The sequence below is a fragment of the Protopterus annectens genome, chromosome 7.part0, assembly GCF_019279795.1.
Source record: "Protopterus annectens isolate FY-2018-M chromosome 7.part0, PAN1.0, whole genome shotgun sequence".
NCBI classification, from domain to species: domain Eukaryota; kingdom Metazoa; phylum Chordata; order Ceratodontiformes; family Protopteridae; genus Protopterus; species Protopterus annectens.
This window is the reverse complement of record NC_056739.1, coordinates 1,479,081,756-1,479,106,725: the sequence shown is the minus strand read 5'-3', so window position 1 is coordinate 1,479,106,725 and position 24,970 is coordinate 1,479,081,756. Positions and strand designations below refer to the sequence as shown.

At 42.0% G+C, this 24,970-nt stretch overlaps 1 protein-coding gene across 1 annotated transcript in view; it reads right to left on the bottom strand.

Annotated features, from left to right (window-relative positions):
- Positions 1–24,970, bottom strand: part of PLXNB1 (plexin B1) — a 3,809,096-nt gene that overhangs the window by 146,784 nt on the left and 3,637,342 nt on the right. Inside the window, exon 35 of the mRNA XM_044078026.1 lies at positions 14,723–14,870. Within this exon, the coding sequence (XP_043933961.1) occupies positions 14,723–14,870 (148 nt within the window). The remainder of the gene's footprint in view (positions 1–14,722; positions 14,871–24,970) is intronic.

Below are 24,970 nucleotides of genomic sequence, written 5' to 3'. Positions count from 1 at the left end.
TTCCATATTATGAATGGGGGCTGAGAAAGGTTCAATATTACATTTCTGAGCCCAAAAACACAAATCGCTTCTATTTGCTGGAGTATAGTTTTCTGGTGGAAGGTTTATGGGAGGACAAAAGAATATGATGGACATAAGAAGAGAACACAGGTTGTATGGCTATTAATGGAACTGGAGGAACCAGGCAGCCAGCCTGAGAATCACTGTGTCTGGATGTATCATGTCTGTTGGTTAAAAGAGGAGGGCCAGAGTTGGATCCAGAAACCAAGGTGTAAATCAAGTGAGACCACAGGAACAGTAACCAAATTGTTTAAGGCCAATAAGGGGCAATGAAGATGACCTTGCTCTTCAAACTTGCAGCTTTTTGAAGAAATTTGTGAATTAATGAAGTAGGAGGATATGCATAAAGAAGACAGAGGGCCCAACCATGAAGTAGAGCATCTCTCAGTTATTCCTCCCATGGGGGGATTAAGGCAAAGTAGCTGCTGCATTTGTTGTTCTAGGGGAAAGTGAATAGATCGGGTCTATATTAAATCATTGAATGCTTAAAGCGAACGTGATGATTTATCGAACCTATGTAAGTAAAAGCTTACAATCTCGAATGCTTAGAACAGAGATTGTTTTACAAGGGAAAAAAATCGCTGTTCCACAAAACAAAACAAAAAAAATGTAGAACATTACATAAAGTGGGGGGACTGTGCCCCCCCTACTTAAATATACCAACTCCAAGGTCGCACTACAGTGATGAAAATGGCAAAGTGATGGAAGTGGCCAAGTGATTTATTTCCCAGGGAAAGAATTTGCTTATATGCCATTTCGCTATTTTGCCTTTTCGTGCTTTCAAGTTCGATCAAGACGCATTTGAAAGAATGCATCTTCGATCATTTAATAGGAATCCGAATAGATCACAGTGAGGCTGGCCCCACTGTCTGAAGATTGTGTTCACAAACTTTTTGTTGAGAGACCATTTGTGAGGTAGAAGAATGCAGCTGCTCAATTTACCTGCCATCACAGTGGACTTCCCCAGAATGTGCATTGTTAAAAGAAAGCATTTGTAAGAGATCGCCCACTGCCATGCTGAGAGATTCTGGACACAGTGGGTAGGATTTGGTTCCTCCCTGCATGTTGATGTACCAAACAACTGACATGTTGTCCAACTGTACTGTAATTGTCCCCAAAGGGTAAGCATTCTGAAGTGCCTGCAATGCTAACAGGACTGCTCTCAAGTTGATAAAGAATTGACCACTGAGCAGCTAACATCCATTGAAGAATTCTCATATAAAACTTGGCAAGTTGTACTAATTTTATTCTTGCTGCCATTGATCCCTGAGCATGAAGGATCAGTATGGCTGAAACTGAGGTGCTGCAGATTATTTTATTGACTTGAAAACTTATCGCCTGAGCTCTCTGTAATGGAAGGGAAGTAATGGTTGTTTTTGTATTGAGAAATGCTCCTAGAAACTCTAAATTCGGATATGGTTGCAAATGAGATTTGTCACAGTTTATGGTTATCCCAAAAGACATATTGGGGACCTACAGACACTGGATCCTACCCAGTCCGGCTTTGTTAAGGGCAGATCCTGCCTCTTAAACCTGGTTGATTTCTTTGAAACAGGTCACCAAGGTGATGGACGAGGGGAAGGTGGTCCACACAGCCTACCTGGACCTCGCAAAAGCCTTCGATACACTACCCCACTCGGGCATTATAGATAAGCTCACCAGCTTAAATATAAACCCCTATGTCACTAGATGGATTGCAAACTGGCTCAAGGACAGAACCCACATGGTTAGAATTGCTGGAGCCATGTCAGACTCCAAACCAGTTACAAGTGGTGTCCCACAAGGCTCAGTCCTGGGACCTTTCTTGTTCGGTATATATTTCTCGGAGGTGCAGGCCAACACGGAAGGATTGTGGCTGACCAAGTTCGCAGATGACTGCAAACTGGGCACCATAATCGACTCTCCAGCCGACACAAGCATCCTCCAAAAGGGCCTCATAGAAACAGACAACTGGTGCCAGAGCCATGGCCTCAAGCTAAATGCCAAAAAGTGTATAGTCATCCCCTTTGGCAAAAACAAAGTGCCCACAAATTACCACATAGGTGGTAATCCATTAAGTACAGAAGTAGTAATTAGAGACCTGGGGACCCAAGTTGATAGCAATCTCTCACTTGACAACCACGTGGCCAAAGTGGTTAGAAAAACATTTTATATAGCCCACCTAATCATGAAGGGATTCACATCTAGATCAGGGGAGATCATCGTGCCTCTTTATTCATCCCTCATCAGGCCCATAATTGAGTACAATGCCCCTTTTGGGATGTACCTTACCAGACACCTGCAGCAACTGGAAAGACCCCAAAAGTACCTCACCAAGAGGATCAAAGGGCTCAAACAGATGCCACATGCTGCCCGGTTAAAGAAACTCCAGCTCTACTCAGTGGCATACCGCCTGTTCAGAGGCGATCTGTGCCTGACGTATAAAGCCATGTCGACCGACCGAATTAATGGACATGCTGCACCTCAGAAAATCCAAATCCCATCGAGCCACGCTCAAGAGACTTGAACCTCAGCATTGAAATAAATAGGACATGCTGGAGGGACAGATTCATAACCCAGAGGCTCCCTTCACTCTGGAATAAAATCCCAGTCCAGGTTAGGCAGAGTCCCTCATTGACTCTCTTCAAGAGGAATCTTGATGAGTGGATGGGAGATCGTAGGTTTACCCCGGGTATCACTTCTGTGTCACTGTTAAACAGAGGCACAGTATACTAACCTCGAAAAAGGGCATAGCAAAATAAATTTAAAATGGGTGGCGAAAGCCAAACACATTCTGGCTAGGCTTATAAATGCCCTAGGGCAGATAGCCTAGTATGAACCTATGAACCTAAGTCTTGGGTCCTGCATCGGACTGATGTAATGGCATCGGCTGCATGTTTTATACCCCTGACGTCATGGAAGAAGGGACAGCAACCGATACAGGACCCAAAACTTTGTTAATCAGGCCGATTGAGGGCAACCTGCCAACAGATTACCCAAATGTAATGACTGCAACAATGAAACAAGAACAACACCTGTATTATGTTCTTTGTGTTTCACTGTTGCAGTCATTACATTTGGGTAGATTCCCAAAGCTATGGTCGAGAGGATGGATTTATACAGCATTAGGACCAGCTATAAGGCCCTGCAGGACATCAGTGGCAAAGCCAGCTCTGGATTTAGAGAAGAAAGGTAAATGGTAATGTTTGGTGAATGTATGAACTGAGCTCCAGGTAGCAGCTTCTAGAATGTCTCTGGTAGGAACACCTCTGAGAAAGGCTGTAGAAGTAGATGCAGCCCTGGTGGAATGAGATTTGATCCCCCTGGGGGATAGTTTTACCATGGTGCATATAACAGAAATGAATACAATGGCTTATCCATTTGGAAATAGTCTGCTTTGAAATGGCCTTTCCTTCTGCCCCGGCAGCAAATGCCACCAGTAGTTGTTCAGATTTTCTTAGAGATTTTGTCCTGTTTAAGTAAAATCTAAGTTGTCTGTGTACATCCAATGAATGCAGAATCCACTCCCCCTTGTTCTGTGGATTGTGAAAGAAAGATGGCAAATGAATGGTCTGATGAAGAGCTACACTGGATACCATCTTAGGCATGAAGGATGGATTGGTCCTGAGAGACCCTGTCCGCATGAAAAGTAATGAAAGGCTCCACTGACATAAGAGCCTGTAATTTGGATATCCTTCTAGCTGAAGTGACTGCTAAAAGGAAAGCTGTTTTCCAGGAGAGAAAATTTAAGTCTGCTGTAGCAGCTGGCTCAAAAGGAGGGAGAGTGAGTTTTTCCAATACAAAATTGAGGTCCCAAGCAGGGGTTGGAGCTCTCCTGGGTGGTCTTACGTTTTTGGCCCCTCTGAGATACTACTTTAGCAGAGGATGAGAGAAGAGGGGAGGCTCTGTGTTGTAATGAGCTGAAATGGCTGAGGCATGGATTTTTATGAAGAAAAAGACAGGCCCTTGTGAAGCATCTCAGTTAAGTATTGTAAAATCTGAGGAATATTGGGCACTGCTGTGCTTATCCCTTGTGAATGATTCCAGGCACAAAATCTTTTCCATTTGTCAGCATAAGATTTTCTAGTACTAGGCCTTCTTGCCTCCAAAATGACATCCATCACAGGTTTGCTGAGGGATGCTAAGGGTGAATTTAGGTGATTAGCCACGCTGCAAGATTCAAAGTTTGGAGCCGAGTGTGCAGAATTTGGTTGTTCTGCTGAGACAGTAAGTAAGGTATCTGAGGCAGGTGCCACGGTGGAAGGTGTGACACATTGCGCAGGAGTGGGTACCAGTGTTGGTGAGGCTAGTCTGGAGCAATCAAAATCATTTTTGGTTTGTCCTGTTTGACTTTTAGTAGAACGTTGGAGAGCAGAGGCAAAGGGGGAAAAGCATAGACTGATAGTTTTTTCCAGCTGAATGATAGAGCATCCACTTTCCAGGCTTTTTTCTGATGAGTTCTTGTGCAGAGTTTGTCCAACTGATAGTTCTAGGGTGAGGCAAAAAGATCTATGTCTGGACTCCCCCATTTGCATGTCAACATCTTGAAAATCCATGGTTCCAGTTTCCATTCGTGTGGGTCCATAAGATTTCTGCTTAGTTCGTCTGCCAGAGTTTTCAGCTTTCCTGGCAGGAATTGAGCTTGTAGTTGTATTTGATAGGTCAAGGCCGTGTTCCACAATGCCATGGCTAGTCTGCAAAGGGGATAAGAGTGTGTACCCCCCTGCTTGTTTATGTACCACATAACTGTAGTGTTGTCTGTCTTTATCATTAATTGTCCTGGATGAAGGTAGTCCTTGAAGGCTATCAGTGCATTCTGTACAGCTAGCATCTCTTTTTGATTGATATGAAGGTGCATTTGATTTGGGCTCCATTTGCCCTGAATGCACTTTCCTGCCAGATGAGCCCCCCAAGCATAGTCTGACACGTCTGTAGTTAGGGTTTGGTCAGCAGAGGGTGCACTGAATGGCAGTCCTTTGTTTTGGTGGCAGGCCTCTGCCCACCATATGAACTCTAGTTGCAGGCAAGGTATGATAGGAATCATTGTTTCCAGGCTGTGACAATGCTGACTCCATAAACTTTTTAAGTACCACTGAAGTTTCCTCATATGCAGTCTTGCATATGGAATTAGAAGAATGCAGGAGACCATGAACCCCAAGGCTTGCAGAATTTGTCTTGCAGATAGCAGGGTTTTTGTAGCCACCTGTTTGAAGTAAGTTACCACATGAATTTGCTTTTCTGGCCTAGGGTAAGCCATCTGGGCAGTTGCATTCAAGCTTGCACCCAGGAATGTAATTTTTTTGAGAGGGTACCAGATGTGATTTCTTTTCATTTATGGTGTACCCTAGACAAGTTAGAACCCTTTTTACAAACGGCAGACGTTTTAGAAGAATGTCCCTGTTTTCTGCCTGAATTAGACAATCATCCAGGTATGGATATATTTGAATATTTCTTTGCCTGCAAAAAGCAATTACTGGAGCCAGGCACTTTGTGAAGACCCTGGGTGCAGTAGATAAGCCAAAGGGCAGTGCAGAGAACTGGTAATGCAAGTAGCCTGCTTTCAAGCGGAGGTATCTTCTGCAAGATTCCCTGATTGGGATATGCAGTTAAGCCTCTTTTAAGTCTAGAGTTACCAACCGGGCATCTTTGCCTAGCATAGGAAGTAACTGTTGAAGAGTCAGCATCTTGAATTTTGGAATATCCAGAAATGTGTTTAGAGTAGATAAGTCCAGAATTGGACGCCATGATTGGTCTTTTCTGGGTACCCGGAAAAGTCTTGAATAGAAACTTTGCTCCTTTTCCTCTTCTGGTACTGGCTGAGTAGCCCCCATGTTCATGACGGACAGTATTTGTTTCTGGGCCTCTGCCCACTGATTTGGGGGCAGGTCTGGCCATTCATTTGGGATTGGCAACGTGTGGAAATGAAATCTGTATCCCTGGGATACTATATTTAAAACCCATTTGTCCTGGGTTATAAGTTGCCAGTTTCTTGCATGAAGTGCCAGTTTTCCCCCCAAGGGGGGACTACAAGGTAAGTGCTTGATAAGTGTAAAGGGAAGTTCATTGAGACTGCTTACCATAGGGAGGTGCCTTGTTGTTTCCAGATTTGGAGGAGGAGGCACCCCACTGTTTTGTTCTAAAAGTCCCTTGTGACTGAAACCTGGAGCTTTTGGAATGTCTGGGTTTGACTTGAGTGGTTCTCGAAGGAAGTGGAAAGGACCAGTTCTTAGTAGGCCAGTGCCTACTAAATCTTGGAGGTTGCACTTGTAAGAAACCTTTCACAGTTTGCATAGATTGAGCTTTATCTTCCATCTTTTTTTTTTTAAACTTCTTCAGCCTTATTACCAAAGAGACGGTCCTGTTGTAAAAGAGCATCCAACAATTTTGCTTTAACATGATCAGGCAGAGTTTGCTCTCTGAGCCAAGCATGCCTTCTTAGCACAGACCCAGTTACAGCAGGCCTCCAAAGAATCAAAACCACACTGCAAAGTATGTTTTCCAACTTGTTCAGCTGAATGCAATAAATCCTGTAAATCTTTATTTTCCACACAGTCAGAAAGTAACAATTTTCTATTTAAGCAGTCCCATGATATGCTGTTGATATTTAAGCATATGAAATTTTACAGTTTAAAGCCCTGATTGCCAAGGTTGCAGAAGTGTAAACCTTCTTACCCCATCTATCCAGCGCCCAGGAATCTCTATCAGAAGGGGTACGATTTTTAGCAGCAAAGGCCTTAATGCCCTTGGGACCCTGAGAAATGGTTTCCGGATCTGCAATAGGATTTTTGAAAAGGAATTTGTGGGAGTCAGGAACCGTGTAGTATCTGGTCTGGCTTACAAGGAGCCGGAGGCAGAGAATCAGGAGCCATACTAGATTCTGAAAAAACATCAACAACAATGTCTAGAACAGGAGGTATAGCCAAAGGCCTATGCTGAGGAAGAAAATCCACAAGTCTCTTTTTAGATTCAGAGAAATCCTGACTTTCCCAGTGGAAATGTTCCCTTAAGGTATGTAAAGTTTCCCCAAATGAAAAATCCTCAGGGGGAGAAGCAGAAGGAATGGAATCTTCTGCATCAGAGTCCTCATAAGCAGGTATAGACAAATCCTGTTCATTAGAAGAATCAGAAGAAACAGAATCCTGTTCAGAAGATTCATAATCAATGTCTTGTCTAGGCCTCTTAGAAGGGGGGGGGGGGCTATCCCTGATCAGAGTAATCAAATCTTCAGCCATTTTGATCATTTTTTTTAGGCCTAGGGGCCTGCACACGTGGCCCAGGCATCTGTTTTTTAGACCTAGATCTAGATTTTGGCCTTAGTTTTGAAGATGGCGTCGGTCTAATGTACAAATCTGTACGCCTGAAAACACCCTCAGAAGCCGGCGCCTGCACAGTGGCACTGGACCCATCTAAGGTAGAGACATCCGTGGGTCCCATAATTGAAGCATCACGCAGCATACCGGACTCAGAATGGGTCTCAGTAGAGGCCTGCCAATCAGAAGTAGCTGGTATCAGGGGCTGCGAAAGCGCCTCACTGAGTACCGGCGAACTGGCAACTGGCTTAGGAGAAGCGTCGTCGTCAGTTTTGGACCTCAACGGCCTGTCTCTGTCTTTTTCTTTGCGTGTTTTAGGTATTTTGTTAGTCGGACTGCTAACCGACGACATTTCTGGATAATTAAACCATGAGCCAAAATATTTAGAAGCAAAAATATACAGACGTTTAATAGTGCGTTGATTAAATTTAGCACAAAACCAACAGCAAGGTAAGTTGTGGTCAGGGCCTAGGCAAGGAATACAGTACAAATGAAAATCCTTATGAGGTATTTGCTTCCCACAAGTAATGCAATTATTAACTTTTACTGACATCGGTAAGGAGCAAGAAAAAGTTTCCCCAATGGGGTACTTAGCTTTTTAGTTGAAGACTTCAGTTCTGAAACTCGAAAACGGAAATTTCAGGAGTTGGCCGACCGGCATTTGCGAACTGCTTCTGCTTCGTGCACAGCGTGGCAAGAAAGACTGATGTAATGACGTCGGCTCTATGTTTTATACCCCTGACGTCATGGAAGAAGGGACAGCAACCAACACAGGACCCAAGACTTTGTTAATCAGGCCGACTGAGGGCAACCTGCCAGCAGTTTACCCAAATGTAATGACTGCAACAGTGAAACACGAAGAACATCTAGCACCAAGCTCTTGGGCATTACTACAGACTACCAACTTAAATTTGACTTGCAGATCAATAACTGTAGCATGAAGACCCATCAGAAGCTAGGCCTTCTACACAGTAATAGAAAGTTTCTTACTCCCAATGCTAAAGTAACCCTCTCTCATGCTTACCTCCTACCTGGTCTATTACATGGTTTTCAAATACTCACTGACCTTAACACCACTCTCCTAGCAAAAGTAAACTCAACCTATAACAAAACAGCCAAATTCTCTGCCCAACATATTTATAATACCCATCACTGCGTCTCACTCAAACACTTAAACTGGCTGGAACTATCTAACCTGCTTCTTCTCCCACAGCTCCAGTTTATACACTCTATACTATACCAACTCTCCTTTTGCCCTAAAAATATCTTCCTTCATAGGTGTGTACCAGGCTAATGGCCCTGGAGCCTTTACAAGGTTCCTGACTCAGAGACTCCCCAGACTCTGGAAAAGACTGCCCATACATATCAAGCAGAGCACCTCTTCAAAAGGAACCTTGACAACTGGATGGGAGATAGGAAATTCACCCCGGGGATCAGGAGTCCAGGGAAGTAAATACTGTGTGAAGAAATAGCCAGGGAATTGTTATGGCTAAGCTTGTTTAGGCCCTAGGGCCGATAGCCTAGTACCAAACCTATGAACAAACCTACCCCATGGAAGTGCGCTGCCATCGTGCCGCCAGATGTTAGTTCCCAGTACCACTATCAAGCAGAGCCACTGGAGTGATCCCCGGGGTGAACTTTCTATTTCCAAGCCACTTATCAAGATTTCTCTTGAAGAGGGCCAGTGAGGTGCTCTGCTTAACATGTATGGGAAGTCTATTCCAGAGCATGGGCAGTCTCTGGGTTATGAATTTGTCCCTCCAGCATTTTCTGTTGATTTTGGTAATGAGGTTGAGGTCTCTGGAGCATGTGGTGCAGACGGATTGGGATTTCTTTAGATGTAGCATTTCTAACAGAGCTGGGTCATGCATGGCTTTGTAAGTCAAGCAGAGATCACCTCTTAGTAGACGATATAAGACAGAGAGTAGCTGGAGTTTTTTTGAGAGTCTGTCCATGTAGCTCATGTGTTTAAGGCCTAGGATCTTCTTTGTGAGGTACTTTTGTGGCCTTTCCAGCTGTTGCATGTGTCTAGCGAGGTACATACCAAATGGGGCATTATACTCATTGACTGGCCTAATGAGGGAAGAGTAGAGAGAGATGATGACCACTTTCTTCCTGGTGCAAAACTCTTGGTAATGAGATGTACCACATAGGACTTTCTGACCACAGTGGCAACGTGGTGGTCGAAGGAGAGGTTACTGTCAATCTGTGTCCCCAGATCTCTTATAATGCCTTCAGTGTTCAGCGGGCTCCCATTGATGTGGTAATTAGAGGGAACTGAGTTTTTCCCAAAGGGGATGACAACGCATTTTTTGGCATTAAACTTAAGGCCATGGTTTCGACACCAGTCATTGGTCTCAGTGAGGCCTTTCTGTAGGATGCCTACATCGCTTGGGGAATTAATAATGGCTCCCAGCTTGCAGTCGTTTGTGAACTTGGTCAGCCAGAGTCCCTCCATGTTGGCCTGGACTTCTGAGAAGTAGATGCCAAACAGGAGAGGATCCAGGACCGATCCCTGTGGGACTCTACTCATGACTGCTTGGCAGTCTGACTTGGAGTCCACTACTTTCAGACTGTGAGGTCTATCTGTGAGCCAATTTGCAACCCACCTAGTGATATAGGGGTTGATGCCTAGTTTGGTGAGTTTATTAATTCCGGAGTGAGGAATGGTATCAAAGGCCTTGGCCAGATCAAGGTAGGCTGTGTGAACTGCCTTGTCCTCATCCACAGCTCTGGTGACTGACTAAAAGAAGTCAACCAGGTTGAGAAGGCATGAGCTACCTTTCACAAAACCAAATTGCGTGGGAGCTAGAGTTTGGAGATTCCCTATATGCTTGTTAATTAGGTCCATGATGATACGCTCCACAGCCTTACATATCAGACTTATCAGGCTAATGGGGCAATAATTCTCACGGTCTGTAGTCACTCCCCCTTTATGGAGAGGGATGACTGTAGTAGCGCGCCATTCATTAGGGACAAAGCCTGAGGTGGGGCTGTGACTGAACAGGGCACACAGATGTGGTGCCAGTTCAGTCTGTAGAGTTCATGTAGAACACATCTAGGGATGCTCATGGAAGCTGTATTCTTGGGCCTTGGACAATGCAGCTTTAACCTGTGCTGCAGTAATGCTGGGTGCCTGCCATTCCTCCAGTATTGTGATTGGTCCTTTAGGGAGGTAGAGACGGGTAAAGCTGGTACTGAATCTGTCGGCCAGTATGTTGGCAATATCTGTTGGTTCAGTATAGGAGGTACCATTGTGCAGTAACTCGGAGCAAACCTGGGTATTGATGCTTGATATAATTACAGAAGGCTTTGTGGTAGTTTTTAGTGTCTGCCACAATTCTGCCTTCACAGCTGGCTTTAGAGGTTTTGATGAGGGATCTCAACTTTTTGCTGAGGCTAATAAGGGAGTTTTTTCCAGTCTTGGGACTTCACCTTTTTCTGCAACAGTTTCTTCCTTGTGTTGTAGAGTTTATTAACGGTAGGGGACCACCAGATTAGCTTCCTTCTTTTTGGAGGAGAGCATCTTGGTTCTGCTGGGTATGGCTAGTTCCATGCATTTATGTACGTGTTTGTACAGTGCATCGGTGTATGATTCATCAGTCATGCATCTATTTTCCATTGACATGAGTGCCATGAAATTAGCCATCTCTGTTTTTAGGAGCCCAAAGTCAGCTTTGGAGAAGTTTTTCATGGTGGTTACCTTTGCGCAGGGTGTGGGTGAGATGTAGATTTCCATGGTTATTAGTTTGTGGTCAGATCTAACCAGGGAAACAACGGTTGCCCGTGTTAGTAATAACCAGGTCAAGGATGTTGCTTCCTCTAGTGGGGGTAAGAATGAGCTGGTCCATGGCATATGAAATGATGAATTCCAGAAAGCGTTGGCCCAGTGTATTGGTGCACGAGTAGTTTTCCCAGTTGATGGAGGGGTAGTTGAAGTCACCGAGTATGACAGTGTTGGGTTGGTGCTTAGGAACGTGGAGTGAGAGACTTGGAACATGGTTGGGAACCTATAGCAGGCTATGACCTGAATCGCTGTGTTATCCAATGTTAGTTGTACCTGAAGTGTCTCAGATGCATTATGTTGGGCTACCAGTCTGGAGGTGTGCACATCCTTTATGAATATGGAAACATCACCACCTTTGGAGCTTCAGTCCATGTTCTGGGGCCGAAAGGTGGGGAAAGAGTTATAGCCTGGTAGTGCACGAGTGCTTTCTGCTAATTTAAACCACGTCTCCCTTGCATCACAAATGTCGATGTTCTCCATTTTGAGGAGTGCTTCAAGCAGCATGACCCTCAGATTGCATTTAATTATAGTTGTTACGGTGGTAGTTTGGTCTTTGGAACATCACCTAGAAAGGCACTATAGGGGTGGCAAGAGCCTTAGCCAGTATCTGGAAACCCAGGTGTGACAGATGCAGGCCATCTCTGGCAAAGCATCGAGATCTGTCAATCATGTCATCCCAAGCAGACAGATACTGGACCACCTTAGAATGACACCAGAAACTTAGCCAACTGTTGAAGTCAATTATTTTCTGCTTGCACTGCGGTGTCATTCTGGGTGACGGTAGGATGCTGCTCAGGGCTACGGTCATACCTGCCTAGGCCACATAATCTGAGAGCTCCTCCACGTCTCTCTTGATGTAGTCCAGGGAGGTGCATCTCACGTCATTCACACCCACTTGGACAGTGACAGAGTCATCGTCTTGTGGTTTTTGTGCTGTGTTGTGGTGGTTGAGTGAATTTCTGCCTTGGAGGTCTCTGCTGTTTGGGTAGATTTCTATTGACAGCCTCTGTGAAGGTTGGTGTGTGGTTTGTATTTTTATATAAGAGCTGTGATGGTGGGTCCACTATTCACCAACAAGATCACTCAGCAGCTCAGACCAAGACCTACTGCCTATCTATAAACCTAGGACTAAGAATGGATGCAGTCTACATGGCTACCATCCTACCAAAGCTTGGAATAAGCTACCACTTCAAATTAGACTACTAAAACATCCAAAACAATTCAAAGCAACTGCTAAACACAAACTCTCTGGTACTGCCTCTGTACTCACTCACCTTAAACTGCTCCCCCCATCCTTAAACATCTCTCTAATAGACCACTAACCTTAACTCTTATCCCCTACAATCTTACAACCTTTTTACTACTTCTCCCTAACATGCCCTGTCAACTTCTCTCTTTCAGACCTTCTTCCCAAGTCCCAGATTAACCCTAGTCTCTTCCTATATATCCCTACCAAATTGTTAGCTGAAATCAATAAATGCTCATACTGTATCAATACTTAAGACTACTGAAAGATTGTCCTATCTACATGCCTGATTTTAATGATGACTGTAAATAATTTTTTGCTAGACATTAATGTTAATAATCGCCCAATAATTGACTATCATCGTTTGGATTACTTGCTACTTGAAAAATTATTTCATCTATTGTATTGTACAAGTGTTTTTGGAGCTTTTCTCCCTGGGCCTCCACTGAAAATGGCCTATCTCAACTCAGTCCGACTCACCCCGGTCAACAAATGTAAAATAAATAAATAAATTATATATATATATATATATATATATATATATATATATATATATATATATATATATATATATATATATATTTATAGATACAGATATATGTGACGAAAAAACACAATGCAAAAAACAGGCCCTCTAACTTAAAATGGGCTTATTCGCTCTCCAACTATAGGCTACAGAAAAAATATAAACACACAATCTAAATAGAAATTCTAATAACTAAGCACACATGAAAGAGGAAATAGCTAAAAGCATGCTATAACACTCTTCAGAAAAACTGGGTTAAACAGCCCACCCTTTAAGTTAACTACTAAATACAACTAAATAAGATTGCTCAAACGAGCCCAAAGAGAATTATTATTATAACCACACACTAGGACGCCAGGAAAGGGGGTAAAACTTTGGCCTAAAATACAAATGACGGCCACAATACAAACACAGCACACTCAAGTTTCTACAAGTTAAACTAAGATAAGACTAAGCTAACACTAAGTAACTACTAGTCTAAGTAATTTAGAGAAAACACTTAGCCAGAGCCAGATGAAGCATCCGATCTGTTTTAGTGGCAAACGAGATCTGGGGAATTCCCTAGAGCATCATGGGATAAGGGATCAGCCACAAGCTACTTGAAGACATTGAGCTTTAGTAAACGGCCGAGTTGGAACAGAGGATCGGTTCCGAACCCAACCAGCACAAAATGAAGGCGAGATAAGACAACATCACATCATTTATTTATTTTGCATTTATTTACTGGGACAGTCCACTGGGCCATTATGAGCCCATTTTCAGTGGAGGCCCCTAGAGAAAAGCTCCACAATAACATGAACATGGGGGTGTAATCATACACAATCAGTAAAATTTCAAGAGTATATACAACAAAAGTAACATATTTGACAATTGGCTGAATTACTGGTAAAATAACAAACTGAAAAAAAATAAAGAACAGAAAAAGTAAACAAACTGATATTGCACAGATGTTCTTAGCATTAGAATAGTGAGGCTTTTGCCTGGCTTTAATAAAAAGTACAAATTAAACATCAGGATCAGCAAAACGCCCATTCAGTTAACATGGTTATGAATTCTCTTGAAAAAATAATCACAGTGTGGTAACCAACAAGATCATAATCACTCTCAACAATGTACATTTTACTTATCACATCATTGGTAAAAACATTTTAAAACAGACAATACATTTCTGCACTACACCCCTCCCACTGGCAGTTATATACCTCTGCTTGACGTCTCTCAGCACTGCTGTACTAGGTTTACCAAAACTCACAATACTCCATCTTTCTCACAAATATAAAACTACAGGATCCCCTCCCACATTGTGTTCTAGTACTAACAATGTGCTCAGTGTCCAGCAATAATACTGAGTTAGTGCTGAAAGCTCTCCACATCATCTTTAAGCTCCCTCATATTCCAAAATCATTAATACAAGAATCTCAGTAGTGGTAGACTATGATACATTTAAATAATTTCATTTTCTTAGCTGGCACCAGCAATGTCTGTAAAATCTTTACTGCTAACCTCCGGAAATTAAACATCCCCCAGTATGTACACCTTACTATCAATTTCTCACCTACTTGTTGCAGTGCCCCATTTTAGAAATGCTATTTCACATTATCTATTTATACAGTACTGATTTTGTTTCGAACTTTCTCTGATCATACTTGAAAAGGATTAAGCTCTACTGTAGTCCACCCAACTGTTTAATAAAAAGGAAATGTAACAGTTATATATTATGCACACCTTTCATATTAAGTACCTAACTTTTACAGTCTGAAGAAGTTATTTCTGCTTTACATACCTACCCACTCACCCCCGTATGGTACACCTACCCGTCCAAGCTTATGCTCAGCAATTGTACAAGAGTCCATGAAGGTTTGTGCAATGACAGACAACACAGCATCCACATTGTCAGATGTCTGGACATCAAAAACGAACTGAGGATTTTTGATAATGTTTATCCAGAATCGAAGAGGCAAGCTGTAAGAAAGTGTACAAAAGTTTAAATAGTCAAAAATGTGCTTTGGGAATTTTTTTTTTTTTTTTTAAACATTTACAATGCCTAAAAAGATGTGAAAAAGGGTGTTGGCTAGTTCACTTTCAAATATATTGATTATACAAGAAAGCACAATCTACACCTGTCAATATGAAATACAGAGATTTCTGTTTTCAATAACTATTGACACACAGTAACAGAACTATTTAACATAACTAAAACTATAACTTAACAGCACAGATTGGACAAAGCCTTTAGGGCCAAAGATGAATTGGGTAGGAAAGTGTTATTATACCTACTGTTTTAAGAGGTTCTCTCTTATAAGAATGTATGCCTGCAAGACTGGGATTAATTTGTTTCATCTGGACAGTTGACTGACCGTGCTTTAAAGTGGAAAAAAAAGAAGCTACAATACTACCTACCAGAGCACTACAGTGCTGCTTATCAGATCACTACAGCAATAGGTTTTCGGTCAGTAAGCCTTCTTACCAGAATTTTCTCTCAGCTCAACATAGTACTCAACAGTACTTCAAAAAAAGTCTTCTTTGGCATGACTTTTCCTCCCTTTACCATCTTTAATGGCATAGACACAAACATACAAAGGAGAGACAGTAGTTCTGTCACCAGTTCTTCCAGAAAAGATGAATCTTTAAGATGGAAAGTATCCAAAGAAGGGTAACAATACGGCAAAGAATTCTGAAACTTTTCCTCCTACATCAAAAATCAGAAAGACATCCTTGCCAAACACAGTGGCGGTTAGGTTTCTGCACAAATGCTGAGCTTTGGGTTCTCACAAAGGGTCAACAATATGGTAGAAGACGGACTCTCCCTTGGATAATGATCTGTCCCCGGTGGTCTCTCAATGCCACCTTCCTTCTGGTTGGCCCTTCTTCAATAGGTCTGCTCAGGAAACACTGCTCACTGGCAGTGTAAGCTGACACTCTATCATATTAGCAGAGCCCTAAAATGGACCTAGTTTTAGCTACGTGTCCAAAGTGCAAACTCAAAGAAATGAGCAAAAATATTTTTGGCTGACAAAATACTAATAAATTTTGAATTGTTTAACGTTTGGTCATATGTTCTCCACAAAGCAAATCTTTGCTGCACCTTAGACCTGTCAGCTTGCTCATTGTTGTGGTCTAAGAATCCCTTCTAGTATCTTTAAAAATATCCACAACAAATACACTGATGACTGCTTGCATCTACATTCTCCCCATATACTCCCCTCCCATGTTGAACTTGCCTTACAATAGCTTTCCTCAAGCATCAACTGTGAATCTGCTGTACTAGGTGACCTTAACAGGTAATCCCAATTCTTTCCATCTCCCCAATATTTACTTGGCCTAGCCTAATTAGTAACTCTCAACCCTTGCATACAGAGACCTATTAGCATCTACACTGACTGGATAACAGTTACCTCTCCCAATACTTTTATGCTTACTAGAACAATAACTCCTAGCATATATTACCATTTATTCATATTACCCTTGTGGTCAGTCATGAAACTACTACAGGCCTCAAAAGTCACTGAAGCTTACAGCCTGAATCACTTCATTACATCTGCGTATAACAGGCTTATCTATCAATCAAACTGACTGACTCTTTCTAGTCTTAATTCAGACTTAGAAAATAATGAACACTTTCTTAACAAAAAAAAAAAGCACCATCAACGAAAGTCTGCTTAAAATTCAAATCACTACCTTGAGTTAATGCAGTATGTAAAGCTATATCCCACTACAAAATGTATGGAAGAACATCTTGGGTAATAAACTTCTTTCCTCCCTTCAACTCTACCAGCAAGATAGAAATGCAGTAAAACTCTTCTAAAATCAAAATACAGATGTTAACTCTCTCAAAACATCAGAAAATATAGCAAAATCATACTAGTCCAGCATCAAAAAGCTTCTTTCTCCCAGTCGTTCTTCCACACCTAACCTATTCCCTGACCTACCTTCTCGAATGACAAGGCATTCTAGATCTTCTTCCCTGTCCAACTTCAACCTAAGAAGGTTCTCTCCCCACTCCTGACCACCACCATGAAAAAAAATCTCTGTTAAATCATTCACTGTTATCTGCCACGTTCTCAAACAAAAGCCTTATGGTCCTGCCTCATTAGATGGCATTCCTCTTTCCCCAAGTTCTTAACCACTTGCAACAGAATTTCTAAGTGCTGAATACTACAACAAAATTCAACCACAGTATATCTGAAAAGTATGTGTCTATAATGTGGATAGAGACAGTAATTCAACCACTATACAGGGGAGACTCATCTGTTTCTTTCACTTCCCATTTAGTAACACTGTTAAGAAAATGCTATATGCAAACAGCTAGCTCCATAACTCCGACAAAGAAACCTACATACCTTTTCTGAACAAGTGAATATTCCCAAAATGGGGTTGACACTAAGAATCATCTACATTCTTACCAAACTCAACAGACTTACGGTTTCTCTACCTTGAGCTCGGAAAAGCATTCAGTAAAATTAGCTGCATTCTCCTAATCAATTACTTTTAACATAGCGGCAGTGGTCATAAACAAAGTGAGTGGTTCCACAGGTACCTTAAGAACTAGGCTCAGCCTGCAAAATTAAATAAATGCATCTTTTCCACCCAACCTGTACACCTTAAGCATCCCACAAGGATCTATGTTCCTTGTTTCCTACTTTCATGAACATGCATAAATTTTGCTTTTATGCCTCCCTTGTCCAAGTTTCTGGTGAGTCGAGAGAGACTGGTCTAATTCTCAACCCATCCAAATCCAAAGATTTCCTATTGACTCAAACACTAACCCAAATCATTACTTCTTAAACTGCATGAAAGCAGAATCAAACTCTTATAGCATTTCAAGCACCTAAGCATAACAACAGATAAAGACCTAAAATTTGATAGCTTCCAAAATCTGACTGCAAAAATTAGACATCTGAGTTCCTATGCTCTCCAGGAAAATCTTAACCTCTAGTCTTCTATTATCTAAGCATCGATATGGTCAGCACTTGCACACTAAGCTCACTTCCTTCTTCATAATAATATCCACCTGTCACAAAACAGCAAAATATGCCATTAGTTTTTCATCTAGCCCTCACAACTGCCTTAACTTTAATCACCTTAAATGGACAGCATTCAAGGTAAAATTTCAAACAGCCTATAAACTGTTCTACATCGACTTCTGCCCCACACTTCAATCTACTATGACACTACAGTAAGCCCAGCCCAAAGATTCTCCTCTTCCTTACCACATAATTAAATAACCACTTTGGCGATGTTACACAACTTCACATTCAGCTAGGGAATAACCTGTCAATGGGATTTGTTAATTTATTTACATAAACTGTGTACTCAATGGGGATTTATACAGATTCCATATGTTTTCATGCTAGGGCTTTCTCAAGGGTAGTTTTCTGCTCAAAATATAAGGTGATTTTATAAATGTTTTTTTACAATGTCAGTTAAGTATGTGATCATGTTTTAATATTGCAGTGAGGAGTACATTGGATATTTTAATTTAATGGTTTAGTTTTTTTAACCTTACTTTATTGTAGAATCATATACATTTTGCAGGTAATGCTATTTTCCCATTGACCATCTGCAGCTCCAGCTTTCTTTTTTCTTTGTTTTATTTCAACCTTTTACCTTTTTTTTTTAATTTTATTTACAGGTCTTTGATTCAGTTGAAGAAACTTGATTATGTTGGGTTTCAGTATATACTATTTTTTATTGTAAAGTGTACATTTTTATGGTGAATATAACCAAATTACTGCAACTTTGGGAAGCCATCTACCACAGGGACCTACTACATTAACAATACATCCCTAACAGTTGATTCAGTTGTTCTGGATTTAGTACTTGTGTAGATAGTGACAACTTTTAAAGAATATCTGTCCACTGTTGTAAGAAAGTCCTTCTGTGTTATACAGCCTATAAACAAAGAATTTGTGTCTAGATCCAGGAATGTCATTGTCTCCCCTTACTCAGCCCTCATTACACCAATCACTGAATATAATACTCCTTTTGGCATGCATCTGTCCAGACACCACCACCACCACTGAACACCCACAGAGATACCTTACTAAAAGGATACAAGGCTAAAACAATATGTCCTATGTGGAAAAGGATAGAAGGCCTGAACAACATGTCACAACATGTACTGACTCAAAGTCCTACCACTATACGTGGTATCCTACTGAGGTTGAGGTGACCTGTGTCTGGCATAAAAGACATCTTTTGACCGAATAATGACAGATTTCCTGCACATCAGCAGGTCAAATGGCATGAAAATTACTCAAGTCTAGATATCTGCACCTCTTCTGCAACATCAATAGAATGGTTTGGAGAGACTAGTATTACCTCTCAGGGGTACAGCTGCTTTGGAACAGATTCCACATTCACATAAAAACAAAGTTCATCCTTGTCCATATTAAAGCACAACTTGGATCTATGGATAGGAAATAGAAAATTTACCCCAGGACTGCCCTCTGTACTACTAATGGACTGAGGCAGCTCTTAAATACTTTAATTCCATGCATGGATCCTCTCAAATTATCTACAATATGATCCCAGTTATTCTCATTATAGGTGATGTATAATTATCGACCATGGGATGAGTAAGGCCAATCTCTAATCAAATGGGACAGGTTAATTTGAGCATAAAAAGGGAAACTCCTTCTTTCGGCTGCTCCCATTAGGGTTCGCCACAGCAGATCAACTGTTTCCCATTTCTTCCTGTCCTCTGCATCTTGCTCTGTCACATCAACCACCTGCATGTCCTCTCTCACCACATCCATAAACCTTACCTTACCTTAGGCCTTCCTCTTTTCCTGTTACCTAGCAGCTTCATCATAAAAAGGGAAACTGGCTAAGCTTAAAATGGTCTGCAAGGGCAGCTAGCAGATTACTTACCTATGAACTGATTACAGGTCAGTGAAACATGTGAGGATGTGTATCTTTCATCCTGTGTGCTGAAGCATACATTTATCACACCTTTTATAAAGTATGTTATTAGGACAAATGTATAGTTGGGTGAGTACCTGATATAACTGTAAATGTTCAAACAGGACCTCTGCTGCAGTGTATTAATTAGATTACATATAGGATTTAGCTGCAGGTGGGCATTAGTCTTTCAAACAAATCTCAAGAGCAGTCAGATGTCCCCAGGGTACCCTCCACGTCAAGGATGCCAGCTAAAGCTCTGTAATAAAAAGAGTGAGTGTAATCACAACTAACTTTTAAGAGTAGATGCCACCAACACATCTGCCTTTATTCCTATCCTGGCCAACAGAAGGGAGATTGCATAAACCCCAAACAAACAAGAAAGGTACAGAAGTACCCAAATACTTAGAATAAGCCCTGGCATGCCTAACATACTGTATAAAAGAGATGGGGACACTAGTACATCTGCCTAGATATATGACCACTACACCACAAAACAAATCCTGAGTAGAAGTACACACACCTCACCTACTAACCAATATATACATTATGCTACCTATACATTTGCCCTTATTGTGAAGTTTAGAAGATAAGCAAAATCAACCAAAGTATTACTTAAGACATGGGGAAACTGTAAGACGGAGCTTCTACTAATACAATGATCCTATAATTCAAATTTATGGTTATGGTGAGTACACTCACACAACTGCACTAAACTCAAGGATTGCTGCCACAAAGTATTCATTATGTATACAAAATTATGAAAAGTAGAAATGACCTCAAACCATTTATAGGTGAAAGTCTTCTAAACTAAGTGCTTCAAGTTTTAATAACCAAAACAGTTTCTACTTCCAGACTGAATTTTTGCCTTGGAATGCTTGCAAAAGGTGTGAAAAGAAGTCCAATTGTCTGCCACACAGGTGCTCTGAGCTGCGACATTTTTGAAGAAGGCTGCAATAGTAGTAGTTACTTTTGCACAATATGACCTGATCTCACAAGGTACAGCCGTATAGTGGCCATAAAGTACAGTTTTGTACCTACCATAAATGTAGATGTCCGAACAGGATAGCATCTGCAGTCCTAACAAATGGGTTGTCCTGTCGTCAGGCAGCCCTTCGGTCGGCCGGATTCCAAAGTCTGGGTCTGGCCTCGGCTGGTGTCGCACTTCACCCGACGTCATCTCTGCTGGTCTTCGGGTATAAAGGCATCAGCCGACACCATTTTCCTCAGTGTTTCTTGCCCCAGATGCCAGTTGCCCTCTTGGAAAGCTAAATTTTGGATAAATGCCAATGTTTCCAAAAAGTAGAAGGCAAACACAAAAAATAAGCATGTATGTACATATATACAAACAAATACACCATAAGAGATCCCCCCCCAGCTAGCTATTAGGAGGGTAAATACCCTAGGAGTACCACAGAGGGGAAGGAGGGTGGGTAATCCTGACTGCAGATGTTATCCTGTTCGGACATCTACATTTATGGTAGGTACAAAACTGTACTATGTCCTTCAAGGATGCATCTGCAGTCCTAACAAATGGGTAAAATACCATAGCCAAACTAGGGGAGGAGGAAGAAGAATTATGGTGTAGATAGGATCCCTTGCAATACAGCAGTGGCAAACCCTGCTCGGGATCTAGAGTATAGAGGTAAGTTGTAATGCTTGGCAAATGTATGCACGGAGGTCCAAGTAGCCGCCTCAATAATGTCCTTGGTAGCCACTCCTCGTAAGAAAGCTGTGGTAGTGGCTGTAGCCTTTGTAGAGTGAGGTCTTATGTTCTGTGGAATTTGCTTTCCATGGTAGGAGTAACAGAATCTTATGCAATTTCCTATCCACTTGGAGATTGTCTGTTTGGAAATTGCTTTTCCTTCCCTTCCTGTTGCATAAGCTACTAAAAGCTGGTCAGTTTTTCTATTGCCCTTGGTTCTGTCCAGGTAGTAGCGCAACTGTCTATGTACATCCAAGGTATGCAGCAGTCTTTCCCCCCTGTTCTGTGGATTGGGAAAGAAGGTAGGTAGGTGGATTGCCTGGTTTAGAGACACTCTGGATACCACCTTAGGCATAAATGTAGGATTAGTTCTCATGGACACTCTATCTTGATGGAAGATTAGGAAGGGTTGTACTGCCATTAAGGCCTGTAGTTCCAAAACCCTTCTTGCTGAAGTAATTGCCAGTAGGAAAGCAGTTTTCCAGGATAGGTGTTGAAGATCTGCTGTCGCTGCTGGCTCAAATGGAGGGAATGTCAATTTTTCTAGCACAAAGTTCAAGTCCCATGCTGGTAATGGTGGTTTCCTAGGAGGTTTTACATTCTTGATTCCTCTGAGGAACTGCCTGAGTAGAGGATGTGAGAAGACAGGGGGATCGAAGCTATATTCTGCAGAAATAGCTGATGCATGTATCTTGATGGAGGAATAGGACAGGCCTGTATGGAGAAGCTCTGCCAAGTACTCCAGGATGTTAGCAATATCTATCTTTGACACATCTTTTCCTCTTTCAGTACTCCAAATGACAAACCTTTTCCATTTTCCTGCATAGTTCCTTCTTGTTGAAGGTCTGCGGGCCTCAAGGATAATGTCTTTAACCCTTTGGGATAACACTGGGTTAGTTGCTGTTACATAACGTTCCAGGCAGTCAGTTGCAGAGTTTTTAGGTTTGGATGCATGATGTTGTAGTCGTTCTGAGTTAACATCAAAGGCATCAGGGGTAGTGTCCACGTTCTCCCCAGAGACATGCTCCTCAGCAATGGATACCAGTGTTGTCTTGGCCAATTTGGAGCTATCAGAATTATCCTTGGACGTTCCTCTTTGATTTTCAGTAGTACCTTGTGCATCAAAGGAAGAGGTGGAAATGCATATGCTGTCAGGCCTTTCCAACTGAAGGATAGAGAGTCCACCTTCCATGCAAGTGGGTGGTATGTCCTTGTGCAGAATTTCTTGAGCTGGTGATTGAGTGGGGATGCTAATAGGTCTATTTGTGGCGTTCCCCATTTCTTTGTGATGGCCTTGAAGATGTCCGGGTGTAGCATCCATTCGTGAGCATCCGAGGTAGTTCTGCTTAACATGTCTGCTAGGATGTTTTCTTTTCCCGGTACAAATATTGCCTGTAACTGGATGTTGTAGCTCAGAGCCATATTCCAAAGGTCCAGAGTCATTCTGCATAGGGGGTATGAATGAGTGCCTCCCTGTTTGTTGATGTACCACATGACTGTGGTGTTGTCTGTCCTTATCATTAAATGGCCTTCTTTGAAGAATGGTCTGAAATTATGGATTGCTAGTTTTACTGCCAGCATTTCTTTTTGATTTATGTGCAGGTGCAGCTGGTCTGGAGTCCATAATCCTTGTATGCATTTGTCCAGCATGTGTGCTCCCCAACCTAGGTCTGAGGCGTCCGTTGTGATGGTTTGGCTTGCTTGAAAGTTGTGGAAGGGCAAGCCTGGGTTTGACTGGCATGCTTGAGCCCACCATAGGAACTCTTGTTTCAGGCATGGGATTAGTGGTATTTCGGTTTCTAAGCTGTGCCTGTGTTGAGACCATAAATTCTTTAGGTACCACTGTAGCTTTCTCATATGCAGTCTGGCATGGGGGACCAGGATTATGCATGATGCCATGAAGCCCAAGGCCTGCAGTACTTTCCTTGCTGTTAGTTTGTTCTGCTTTGTTAATGCCAAGAAGTAAAGAGGGAGTTTTTCTTGTTTTTCTGCAGTTAGGAATGCCATCTGTTTTACTGTGTCCAATTCCGCACCCAAGAATGTTCTTGTTTGGGATGGTATCAGTCTTGACTTTTTTTAAATTGACTGTGTATCCCAGGGCTTGTAGTAAGCAAATGACTCTTTGTAAGTCTTTTGTCAGCTTGCTTTTGTTGTCCGCTTGTATCAGGCAGTCGTCCAGGTATGGATAAATTTGGATTCCCTGTAGCCTGCAATGAGTGATTACTGATGCCAGGCATTTTGTGAATACTCTGGGCGCAGTAGATAAGCCAAAGGGCAATGCTGAGAATTGATAATGCTCTGATCCTGCAAGAAATCTGAGGTATCTTCTGCAATTTGGTCGTATGGGGACGTGCAGGTATGCCTCCTTGAGATCTAGAGTTACCAGCCAACACTCCTTGCCCAGCATGGGAAGAAGTTGCTGTAGGGTCAGCATTTTGAATTTTGGAACAATGATGAATGTGTTTAAGGCGGACAGGTCGAGAATAGGTCTCCAACTTTTCTCTTTTCTTGGTACTAGGAAGAGTCTGGAGTAGAATCCTTTGCCCTGTTCTGTAGGTGGTACCCTTTCCACAGCTCTCATCTTTGTTAATTGAGCTATCTGTTTTAGAGCTTCTGTTTTTTGGTTTGGAGGTAGGTTTGGCATTCCTCTTTTTTTCTGGTAATGTGTGGAAATGAAACCTGTAGCCTTGGTCTATAGTTTGCAAGATCCACTTGTCTGTTGTGATATAGTGCCAATTTTTTGAAAATAAGGCTAACTTTCCGCCTAAGGGTGCTGCCATTTGTTCCCTGGTAGGCGGTGTCAGAGCCAAGTCACTGTGATTGTCCTGTTGCAGTGGCAGTGGTTGTGTCTGTGCCTCGCTGGTTATTGCCTTGCCACTGGCGTCCTCTGTAGGCACCTCCTCTGGATTGATTTCTGCCTCTGGAACGCCTATTCCTGCCTCTCTGAGATTTAGAGGAGTCTGGAAAGGACCAATTTTTGGAAGGCCAGTTCCTGCTAAACCTTGGGGACTGAACCTGTAAGAAATCTTTAACTGTTTGTACAGATTTTGCCTTCTCTTCCATTTTCTTCATTACTTGCTGGGCAGGAGAACCAAATAGACTGACCTTATCCATAGGAGCATCTAATAGTTTTGCTTTAACATGATCCGGCAAGACCTGTTCTTTCAACCATGCATGTCTTCTTATAACTGTGCCAGTCATGGCTGATCTAAATGAAGCCTTCAGTGCATCATAGCCACATTTTAAAGAATGGTTACTAACCTGCTGAATGTTATTCACCATTTCTAAAACATATTTCTTATCTAAGGAATCATCAGAGGACAGTTTCTTAGTTAACTGATCAAGCATAAACTCTTGGTATTGGATCATATGAAACTGACAATTCAAAGCTCTAGCTGAGAGAGTAGCAGAGGTGTAAACTTTCTTACCCCATCTCTCTAAGGACCTGGATTCC